This window comes from Barbus barbus, assembly GCF_936440315.1.
Source record: "Barbus barbus genome assembly, chromosome: 43".
Lineage (NCBI taxonomy): Eukaryota > Metazoa > Chordata > Actinopteri > Cypriniformes > Cyprinidae > Barbus > Barbus barbus.
Window position 1 is genome coordinate 20,030,910 of NC_136721.1, and position 12,110 is coordinate 20,043,019.

Sequence of the window (12,110 nt, forward strand, 5' to 3'; positions counted from 1 at the left end):
ACAGTTCGCAGCAGGAGGAGCAAATACTGTGCCACAAGCCCACCTCTGGTGAAAGCAAAGCTGTGTTGTTTGTAAAGCCCGTGATCTTATTCCTCAGACATGCCGCACAGAAAGAGATGTCATGGTCGTAAGAAAAACAACAAGGAGGTATGTTTTCCCCCATGCAATTTACACCCCCTTGTTGTATTCCTTATAATATTGTAAAAGGTTAACATAGCCTATTGATTAAGGTTGGGAATTGTTATTATTCTGAACCGGATCGTTTTTTACCAATGGTGCATTCACCAACAACTGAACTTTGAGTACGTGAGAACTTTGACAGTGTTTTCTGTGAAGATACAGTGAAAACTACAGCAATCAGCAAAATCTATTCCTGAACGAATGACTCTTATGATCCGGTTCTTTTGAGGGAATCAAAGTATACAGCGCGACTAGTAATGAATGATTCTCGAAGGATTGACTCTTAGGAGCCGATTCTCTTTGGCAAATCAAATCATACAAGCGCAACCAGTGAAATTTGATTCCCAAACGAATGATTCATATGAGTCGTTTTCTGTTATCAGTGAATCAAAACGCAGGCTACAGCTTGACCATTGTACGGCCCGATTTCAGAATGAATGACTCTTATGAACAGGTTCTTTTTAGTGAATCTAAACGCATATGAATCATTCGAAACAGTTATTTAATTACGGACTTTGACACGGGTGGTGGGAAAAAATAAAAGATGTCGTGGCAACAAATTCCTTTCCACGATGTATTAATTTGTAATAGCAATAGGCTTCATAGCAATTTATTCAACATGTCTGACTCAAAATAGGCCTAGACTATAAGAGCGGTTCAGTTCGGAGTCCTAAAACATGGAAGAAACATACAAATTTTCCGCGTCTTGTGATCGGAAATGTTCATTTAAGGGTAAAATATAAGGTCTTGTTAACATTGAAAATTGCATGGTCAAATAGAGACTGATTTTAAAAAGTCGCAGGAATAACTTGATTTAGATTCTCATGAAGCTTTAAGACATGCCACTACAAATAAGTGAGACTGTCAAGGTTTCGTTGGAATTAAAGTACCTGCATAGAGAAACAGAAATATCCCGTAACCGCAGTGTTGGGCAATCTCTACAAAGGAATGCTTGGGTGGTAAAACAAGGACTCGGTCTCTCTGCATATTTTTATAGTGCGCAATGCAAATTAAGCAACTTTCACAATGCATCGAAATGCAAAAGTGTACACCACGTTTTGAAACGAAGATAAACCGCCCCAATCATTTCTTTGCTGCAATTATTAGTGTTCTGGTATCCACGCTCGCGGGAGTGGCTTTATCTGAGAACGAGACAGCAGCGCACCTCACTCGAATGAACGGAACTCAAGGAAGTTAGTCTAACAAACTTTCCAGCCTTCAAAGCATTCTTTCTCCGCCATGGCGTACGCTGCGTATTGGTCGAACATCGTAAGTAGATCCGTGCCGTGATTTGAACGACACAGAAAACTATTAACTTCCAATATAAAATAAGTCGTAGTGCTCAAAGGAGGGTCCTTTAAAACAAATGTAAACACTTCAGGATTAAGTTGATATTTCTACTTGTACACACAGGCTCAGTTATTAAAAAAACAAACAGTGTAAACCTGAAAGAATAATTTAATAAGTTATGTTCGAAAGTCAACGAGAAATGACTGAAATGTTGTTAAATATAATTTTTTTTCAAAAATACAGTATTTTCTCAAGAATGGTTCTGTTGATGTTTTTTACTCCTTTTGTAGTGTTATATTCCTCGGATAGACGGTTTAGTCATAATTTTGGGCGTAGTAACATGTTGAACCCTCAGGTTATTGTAAATTTTGACAGGGTGCTAAGTCACTTTTCTTTGTGTCTGTCTTAATTTCTTTGTAGAGAGGTGACACTTCGTTACAAAAAGCCAATGTTCCTCAGACCTCAAGGTTCCAGGTAAGGTAGAATTTACAGTTTCGTTTGAAAATAGAATTCAGAATAGAATTTAAATATGCTACACTATCAAGGAAAACAGGTACAACGCTGGCAAAATGTGCATCTTTGTACCTTGTGTATCTGTAAATGCTACATATTAGTACCAAAAGTGTAGGCTACGTGATATTATCTTTATCTTTATAAAGGGTACCACCCCAATGACAATTTTGTTCCTTTTTTTCTGAGGGTTCCCACGGTCATGGAAAACCTGGAAATATTTTAGATTTTTAAAGCTGTGCTTTCCAGACATGGGAAGTCATGCAAATGAACAAAATCAGATTCATTTCTATAGATTTTTTTAAATTTATTTTGCACTTTGCGAATGTCTTATCTGTGAAATTATTATTTTTAAATAATAATAGCAAAGTTTGGAATCCAGTTAACCACGAATGACTGGAAAATTTATGGAAATTCATTCAAATTGCTAAAACAATATGTGTTATGCCTGCATACATCTTGCACAATCCATTCAACAAGAATATGCTTGTCATGCTTTAGCTTCTCGTGGAGCATTGACACCCTCTTGTGGCCTATGAAAGTCCTTGCCAGTCACTGACCTGCAGTTTAATTGAATTATTGCCCCAATCAGTCTAGTGTCACAGACAGGGCCGTTGCTAGTGGGGTGAAAGGTGGGGACAATTCTAGGGGCCCCCACCGCCCAGGGGGCCCCACAAAATCCAGGAATTATACTATAAAGGCCCATGTTCTGTGAATAATTCTAATATTTTAGTAGTTGTATAACTAGGATATTATGAAAACCACAAAAAAAGCATGCAATTTGGTTAAAGAAATTGTCTACCCTCTACCCTCCCGAAAAATGGTTTAGTCTGATACGAAGTATTCTCAGAAGTCCCACCCCATATAGTGAACAAGACGACCAATCAGAGTTGAGACCGGTGGGCCGCTGTACAATGTGGACCGGCCCTTTGCGTAATATATATAAAAAATTGGATTGTAGTAAATGTACGTATATCCTTCCATCGGTCCAGACGAATGGCCCAGGGCATTCTAATTAATTCTAATTAATTTAGCATGCTCCAGCTCTGTGCAGCGGCTCAAAAGCGCTCGTCAATGTCAAAATGTTTGAAACAGCCAATCAAAGTGTAGAAGGCGGGATTTACTGTTCACAGATGCTGAGCTGCGCGCGACTTGAATGCCAGCTGAGGTAAGATGTAAGCCGCGAAACATGACAAGACAATTCAGCAATATTTGCCAACCGTTTAGTTAAATAACAGACATTAATTTTTAGGAATGCGAACTATTACTGGCCTTTTCAAATGTCTCATATTTTAATGCCATTATTTGAATTGTCACTATGTAGGCTATAATGCAGTTTTCAGTCGACATGAGATAAGAGTTCTTGCAAATCTGCTTTGTTCCGTGATTTTACGTGTCTAAGAAAATGTTTAAATATCTATAAAAATCATTCTCAATCTTACTCTAGAACACTGTAAATCTGAAGACTTTTGCTTTCGAGTGCTGTGCATAGGAAAGTGATTTATATTATAGGCCTAATAAAAATATAATTTGCTTAATAATTCACACTCATTAGCACACTGGTAGTTAAAAGTTTGAAATAATTAAGGTTTTTTATTTATTTATTTATTTGAAAGAATATTGAATTTATTTGATCAACAATACAGTAAAACAATAGCCAAATATATTGAATTATTACACTTAAAATAGTGGTTTTCTATTTAGGATGTTTTAAATGTATTTTATTGCTGTGATCAAAGTTGAATTTTCAGCATCACCCAGTCTTCAGTGTCCCTTCAGAAATAATTCTAATGATGCCTAATTTGCGGTTTAATTATCAGTTATTAATAATGGTTTTATTATTGGTATAATGGTTCTCAGTTAAAGAACCGCATTTATTTGAAATATAAGTACTTTGTAATAAGTGTAAATATATATTACTGTCGCTTAAATCAATTTAAATCAAAGTCCCTTTTTGTATTCTATAATCTTTGATTTAATGCAACATTGTTGAAGAAAAATATTAATTTATATTTTTAATCTTACCCAAGACTAAATGGTATCACATTTTCCACAAGTAAAGTAAAGTAAAGTAAAGAGACTTTATTGTCATTGTAGTTATACAACGAAATTTGTTTGGTAGCTCACAGAGGCCAGCAGCAGTAAAACAAGAAAGCAGCACACAGAACATAGTAAATGTAGTAAAAGTATAAAATTACTGTATAAAATAAAATAAAATAAAAGGCACTTAGTATAATAATAGACAAGATAAATTTAAGGATAGAAATGTAACAGTATTTACACAAAAATATGAAGCAGCACAATAGTTTTCAACATTGATAATAATCAGAAATGATTCTTGAGCAGTAAATCAGTATATTATAATGATTTCTGAAGATCATGTGACACTGAAGACTGGAGCAATGATGCTGAAAATTCAGCTGCAGATCACAGCAGTCAACTATATTTTACTATGCATTCGCATAGAAGACAGCTGTTTTAAATTGTAACATTATATATTTCACAGTACTGTTTACTGTATTTTTCATCATCAAAATAATTTGTATACTCTTCTCCACAATTGGAGCTCTATTACTTATAATGATAGATGTCAAGCTCCTGCAAAAGGACAAATACTGTATATGACCAATAGAAAGGCCTATTAAAACAGTCCACATTCTGCAATATTTAAGTCTTCTGGACGATACCAGAGCATTGTGTCATTTGGACTGATAATATTGGTATTTAACTTTAGTGATATTAAACTGTCCCTTGTAAAAATTCTTTAAAATTATTTACTATTTGCCATATACACCAGAAAAGACAAATTATAATGTCAAGATTATGCCACTCATTTATGGTGTGGTGTGTTGTGGACGGGGTTTGGTGGGTCGCTCTGTGCCAAAAAGTCCAGGGCCACTTTTTGGCCCCAGTCCGCCCCTGTATACATCTATATGTATTGATGTGGGGGTCAACATCAGTATTTTTTCAAGGGGCCCCCAATCCTCTAGCTACGGCCCTGGTCACAGATATGAACTGTAATTCTTCAAAGCCATGAATGTTTTATCACCCAACTCTGCCATGTTTGCACATCCAGCCCAGAAAATTTAAAACAGCATTCCTTTATGACACAATTCTCCATTTTCTTCAGAGACCCATACCCACAGAGACAGTAGTGGAATGCATTTATGAATGTGCAGTGCATTAAAATATATTTATTCTGTATGGCTAGAAATGCACTTGCTTGCTAGAAGGCCCCTGGTGTGGCTGCAATGTTTCAGTGTCCCATGACTGTGTCATGAAATGTTCTCAGGGACATTTTGTTACTATATATATATCTCTTGAAACTCCACTTCATCAGGTGCTCCAGTTACATTGACAAACACCGGGCACCGGCCTGGCAATGCCAGGGGCCGCTAAACTCAATATAATGCATAATGTTAGTATATTATAAATATAGTAAAGTTTTAAGAGGGTAAATAATAAAAAAAAAAAAGCTTGAACATCACTGAGTGTTTCTCAAGATGACACATCTGGTTTGACTTGCTCTGTGAGTTTGCAGACGAGACATTCAGGTGTGTCTCTAATTATGCATGCCTGATTATCTCATGAATTTACATGTCTGTGGATCAGAGTTTTATTTTATTTAAAAAAAATTTAAACCGCTTAAACCATTAATAATTAGTAGTCTTCTGCCTTCAGGTGTTCATATCAGTTAATGTTCATATAACATGAGTCTAAGTGCTTCTGATAGTTGCAGGAGGATATATAGGTGTGTCGAACCTTTTGTTTCACAGAATTGTGCTTGTGTGTGTGTGCACGTGTGTACATGTGTGCACAAACACAGGATGTTCTTCTGCGAGAGGTCGAGCTTCACTTTTTCCTTTATGTATTGAATTACTCAAATGTGGACATCATGGCGTTTTAGTTGTAGATTTGTTGAATTTGAATACATTTTAAGTGTCATTTATTCCTGTGACGAAAAAGCTAAATTTGCAGCAGCCATTACTTCAGTCTTAAGTGTCACATGATCTTTCACAAATCATTCTAATATGCTGATTTCCTGCTCAAGAAGCAATCACTGTTGAAAACGGTTGTCCTGCGTAATATTATTGTGATACATTCAGGAGTCTGGAAAATGGATGAATAAATTGACCTTATAATTTAGATTTGACCTTTAGGATATTTTGCCCTCTGTTTGACTCTGATTGCTGTTATCTAGTTGCAGTGTTTATGGATTTCTAAGTAGCTCTCTGGAAATAATTAGCCATGTTGTGTCATTTGTAATATCAGGTTCCTTTGGGCTTCTTTCTCAATCGACATCATGAGGATTGATGCTAAGCGTTTTAGTGTGTTGCTGTTGATTTCAAGGCTTCATATGTCGAAATGAAGCCCCCGATAATGCAAGTCACCATTTCCAGTCAGGTGGTGACTTTGAGAGTTGAGAGTTTTGATATCTCCTCAAATTAAGTCGTAAGGTAGGATGTGTTGTGCTATATTGTGAATATGCTACTTTGCAGAAGAAGAGATTTCATATTTGTGATGTTATTCTCAGACCATATAATATAGTAAAACACAGAAAATAGAAGACTGGAAATTGTTTCTTTGCTTGAGGAAACGTGCCAACCAACCTGATCTCTGTTAGCTATCCAAATGGAACCTGAAAAAAATCCCCTGCCCCGTTTCTCACAAGAATCAAGGTTTGTTGTTTTCAGTCAATTCAGTTGAAGTTATTATGTGAAAATAACACATTTTACATTTTTATGACACATTTTAACACCAACATTGTTATGGTATTATCCAGACACTTGTCAGAAACTTTTCATTTCAGAAACTTGTGCAAGTATACTTTAAGAATACTTAATGTACACTTGATTGCACAAATTTCTGAAAGTTTATTTAATTACTTTCAGGCAATGAATTTACTCCAGGTAGAGTTTGTAGGTAAGCCGATTTTTCATGGTCTAACAAAAACTGAAATGTTCGTTGACTTCTATATTGGTTGTCTTTAGTTGTCTAACATGCATAACTGCATGTCCACATCTGATGAGATGTCAGTTGAAAATTATGGATGTTCACACCCAACAAATCTCACTGTACAGGCATGCTTTGTTCTCAGCATTTGGGGTGGACACAGTGCTTCGTGTTTAGGCATTTGAGAAGTCTTTTGTGAGTGCGAGTCCCTGATTTCAGCTCTGCACATTTAAAACACCGTTTGGTGCTCTGATGAAAGAGAAACTGTTGCTAGATGCTCAATGTAAAAATATAAGGCATCCTTCTCTTGGAATGTGACTTTCTGCTGGTTACAACATGCTGATTAGGAGTGTTTATAGAGATTTCTTTGGCTTTTATGGGATAGTTCACCCAAAAATAAAAATTCTGCAATCATTTACTTTCCCTCCTGCCCATCCAACCCTGTCTGACCTTCATCTGTGCAACGCAAAAGATATTTTGAAGAATGTTGGTAGCTAAGCACTTCCGTTTCCCAATAGCTTCCATTGTATGGACAAATATATAGAAGTTAATGGGAACCAAAATAGTTTGGTTCCCAACATTGTCCAAAATATCTTCTTTTGTTGTTCACAGAAGAAAGAAAGTAGATGAAGTGAAATTCTCTCTTTGGGTCGAGTTGATAGTGTCTTTAACATAGTCTCACTTGGCAACAGATGCATAATAAAGCACAGAAAGTTAACTTTTTTCACTACAATCGCTTTTGTCACAGTCCTTGCCACTATGAATTATAAGTTACCGCACCTCTGTTTCAATTAGTTTTTGTTGGTTCAAGAATTTTAGTGTCTGTATGCACATCTTGGAAATGCACCATAAAAATAACCATAAACGTTTACCTTTGGATCATACCGTGTGGGAACATTCACATACGCCCTGGCTATCCCTGCTTTAAAAGTGTCAGACGTCTCGGTCAGGTGGTATAAATTCCACGTGCTTCCCTATTTAGCCATTCCTCCTTCCCTCCCTCCTTTTAATTCCGCCTCCAGTAAAGTGGCATAGCCCTGCCTCCTTTGCCTTGCCCACTCCCCTGGCCCGTCCCCCTGCTCCCTGTGCCTGGAACATGCTGTAGCTCAGACAGCAGACACAGCAGAGCCACAGAGACAGCGTCACACACTCAGCACCGGTAAACATGGGCCAGATCATCAGCTGGATCCGCGGAACGCTTGACCAACCGGCCCTGCAGGACGTCGCTGTAGAGCAACAGGTGTCACTTTTTCTGGATATAATCGTATTGAGGTCTCAGAGTATTATGTTTGCATGGGTTTGTTTAGTATTGTGTTTGAGGTGCAGTGACTGACTTGGCAGTGTGAGGATATAATCGTGGGCTTTTAAATGTAAGCCTGAGTTTGTGCTGGTCAGGAGGCCTTGGCTTTGGTCCCACAGCAACCGTCCGAGGGAGGAGGAGTGCTGGAATGTGTGAGGAATGCTGGGAAATGTTTTACAAAAAGTGGCACTAAAGGGACTTTTAGAACTTGCATAAAGCTGCAGCTCTACCAAGGACTGTTCAGTCTCTGTTATCTGTTTTACTGGCAATATTATGACAAATCCAGATGTTGCAATGCAATAGTTGTTTGTCGATAGCATTTCTGGGTGTGTTCCTTAAAAGAGCACTGTGATTCATTAGATTGTTAAAGATTCTACACCCTTAAAAATAAAGGTTCTCTATTTTGCACCTATGGTTCTGTTGGCATCTTTGGTTCCATAAAGAACTTTTAACGTCCATGGAAACTTTCCTTTCCACAAAAGTTTCTTTCTAGTGGAAAAGGATTCTTTAGATCTTAAAATGTTGTTGGACTTAAAAAAAAATTATTTTAAGAACTGATGACTGAAAGGTTCTATGGGGAACCAAAAATGCTTCAATGCTTTGGAAGGGGAAAAAAAAACTTTTGGAACATTCTTTGTAGTGTGTGTATTTAAGAGTGTTATTTCTTTTGCAGAATTCGCAATGATTCTGTCTTGAAAGTGATTCATAATGCCTGAGGTTTGCTTTAGTAGTTGAAAATATTGCTTGATATTGCCTTCTTTGCTTCTGATATTTTAGCCTATTGATTTTCCTACTGTCATTCGTGATGCTAATATCACCAGTTTACTTCCTGCAACCTAAAACTGGTGTTATGCAGATGTCATGGGTAGCTGTGTCCTTTTGAGCATGAGCAGAGCTCTCTGATATGTGGCTGATGTTCTTCAATGGGCTGCTATCCAAGTGCTGCACATTCCCACAGTGCAACATGCCAACCTGGTTCAGCATCAGCTACTGATGACGTTAATGGCCCGAAGGAAGACACTTTCTCACTTTCACTGTGTGCATTATTAATTTACATACAGATCTTTTAAAATATAGCAAAAATCCTAGTGACAAAAGAAGTTCTCTTGTGTGCAGTGCACACTCTTGATTGCTCAGAAGTTCGTTTTAACCTAATTTTTGTCATGATATTAATGAACTATAGTAAAACTACGTGATTTGATTGATTTTAATCATTTATGTTGCCAGAACATGTGACCCTGGACCAGAAAAGCAGTCTTAAGTCGCTGGGGTGTATTTGTAACAATAATCTTTATCAAATTTCAATTTACTTGTAGCATTTAAAATGATTGATTTATAATTTTTAATGTTTTGTCTTCAATTTAATCTGACAAAATAGTATTGAATTTGAATATTTGCAATTTGGTGGTTATTATGAATAGAAAATCTTATAATAAATAGCCATTGGGCTAAATATACAGTTGCAAGACTTTGTTGGGGTATTTTTGAGCATTAATTCTGTTGTCAAGTGATTTGAGCGTATTGTAGCAGTGTAGGGTGTATTGATCTACAGTGGTTTGTGCACTCAGTTAGTGACGCACTATTGATCTGAACAGCTAGAGGAACATGTGTTCCGACAGCCTGCAGTTCCATTAGCTCACACATTTCTATTTCTGTATGTTTGAGTCTGTATGTGTGTGTATTTGCAGGTTCAGCAGCTAATATGGGGTATTTAAAGCATGAGATGGTATTTTTGTACCCCAGGTTGTCTCAGAGAAGGACTGTTTGATTTCTCAGCTGTTGACTCAATACAGAATACTGTCTGAATGCAAGAGCTTCATATTAAATGCAAACGTGTTTGTGCTGTCTATTTTTCAGAGGTTAAACATCTGTTTGGCCCTGAGTCCATATAGAAGATTCCTATATGTTCTGAGCATGATCGGAGACTGAATCAAAAACATTACTGCGTTCATTGTGCAAGCATGATGTCATGTGCACTTGAGCAACAAGAGCTCTGTTTTTAACCTTTCACCAAAGCTCTGTTCAAAATCCTAGCGAGTTTTATTTTATGGCATTATAATTGTGTTCGACATCATTGTGCTGCCTAAAAAGATAGCTACCTAATTTTGGCCAAATTCTAAATCGGCATGTGCACTGCCGTTTGTGGAGAACGCAAACCCAAACTAAGTTCATTATGACGACTGAAAGAAATAAAATTAAAATAGCGCTTTAATTATATAATCTAATTTTGGATTTCTTTGTACATGCAGCATGCTGATTGTCAACTCAGACTCTGTGCGCTTCACGTCAGGATGCTATTGGTGTAGCAGGCAGTAGACAAAAAGGCTGCTTACTAGAGTTTGGCACAGAACTTGTTTGTGTAACTTGTTTTTTTAGGTGTTATGCTTGAATAAGCGACAAACGGCAAACTGAATTCAGATGCCTGACTCTTGGACAGAAACTCAGTCAACAAACTACATGGAGAACAAACTACTAAATATAGATATATTGCTGCACAGGACTTCAGGAGTACCTTCAGCCACTTTCAAAGTCATTAATACTTAAACTTTTTAGATTATGTATAAGTGTTAAAAGCTGAAAGAGACAGCGGTGTTGTCAGATTTGACGTTTCAAAATTGTTAAATCTCTTATTTTTTATTTTAATACAGAATTTATTTAATTTTAGTTTTTTTTTAATTATACATCGTAATGTGCTGACTCAACCAGATCACACCTGGAGATTATTTCTTCCTCAGTGTCACACCTTGTCAGATTTTTAAAGAACTGAGTCAAACATGTTTATGCATTAACATGCATGTATATACATGCATGTGTGTGATATTCTACTCGCTTTCTTGCAGTCTGTCCAAAGATATTGCTATTATGACATTAAGTTTCTTTTGTGTACTTTCTGGCCTGTGTATCTTTAGCCAGTGAAAGTTTCCAACTTTTATGGCCACCCAGATCGCAAATGGAAAGCCACGAGTGAAAGGAAATGCATTACCTGAATCTAAAAGACCACATGAAATCAAAATGGGAGTTGTGAGGCATTTAGTCCATCAGACATGGACCATTAGCTATAAAGCTTTCTATAAATTGATCTTCTAAAATAAGAGAAAATGAACTGTTAGCAGATATATGCATATCATTTCAAATTTAGAGTCATTTCCTGGTAAAATGGACCAAAATATTGATCCTATGATCAATATTAAAGACTATTGGCTATTTTTTTTTGTTGGCTAAAAAGGGAAAACCCTTTATGTCCCACACAATCTGTTTAAATAGAAAATATGTAATCACAGGACAGAAAACTGCACTTTCATGAGGTCTCTACAATAAAATCTATATTTAGTGCTTCGGGCTCTGAATGACAGGACCATTATAATGAAAATCATGTTTTAATTGCCATTGAGATGAATGGGAATGCTAACGGATAGCTTTCTCCAGCTATATTAGAAGTCAAGGACTGCTCCAACAAACAGAGCAGTGTTTTAAAAGCGACCTCCAAGTTGTGTACAGCGTTCACAGAGCCTGGTTTGTTTTCAAATGTTTTCTATTCATATTGTCAGTTCTGAGCCTGCCGAACTTGAATTTCACATACATAGACTCTCTGGCCTTCTGAGATTCATTCCTAGATTTCATCACTGCCACATCTTGACCTCTGTGTCTGGGTGGGGCTCTGATGACAGACTCATTTATTAACAGATAAGGGTTGCTATGCAACTCCCTTTTAGTCACTCACTGTTACTTGTCCTGCTGAAGCCTGCTTCATGTGCACAATTCACACACCTCGCAATACTGAAATGATCTTTTAAAAAACACAGATAATTCCTATTTCTAGAAGTAAAACGGGTTGAATTGACCGTTTGTGTTGACTTTAAACAAATGGACGGTAAAG

At 36.9% G+C, this 12,110-nt stretch overlaps 1 protein-coding gene across 39 annotated transcripts in view; it reads left to right on the forward strand.

Annotated features, from left to right (window-relative positions):
- Positions 1 to 12,110, forward strand: part of LOC306862189 (calpastatin-like) — a 34,676-nt gene continuing 22,566 nt past the window's right edge. For 7 of the 39 annotated variants that reach the window (XM_079404879.1, XM_079404876.1, XM_079404882.1 and 4 more), the window contains exons 1-2: positions 1,349 to 1,449; positions 1,891 to 1,944. In XM_079404879.1, the coding sequence (XP_079261005.1) occupies positions 1,420 to 1,449; positions 1,891 to 1,944 (84 nt within the window). In that variant the 5' untranslated portion in view covers positions 1,349 to 1,419. Of the gene's footprint in view, positions 148 to 1,130; positions 1,450 to 1,890; positions 1,945 to 3,108; positions 3,149 to 8,013; positions 8,174 to 12,110 lie in introns of those variants that run through there. The other 32 variants (XM_079404869.1, XM_079404871.1, XM_079404872.1 and 29 more) reach the window with 16 other exon arrangements.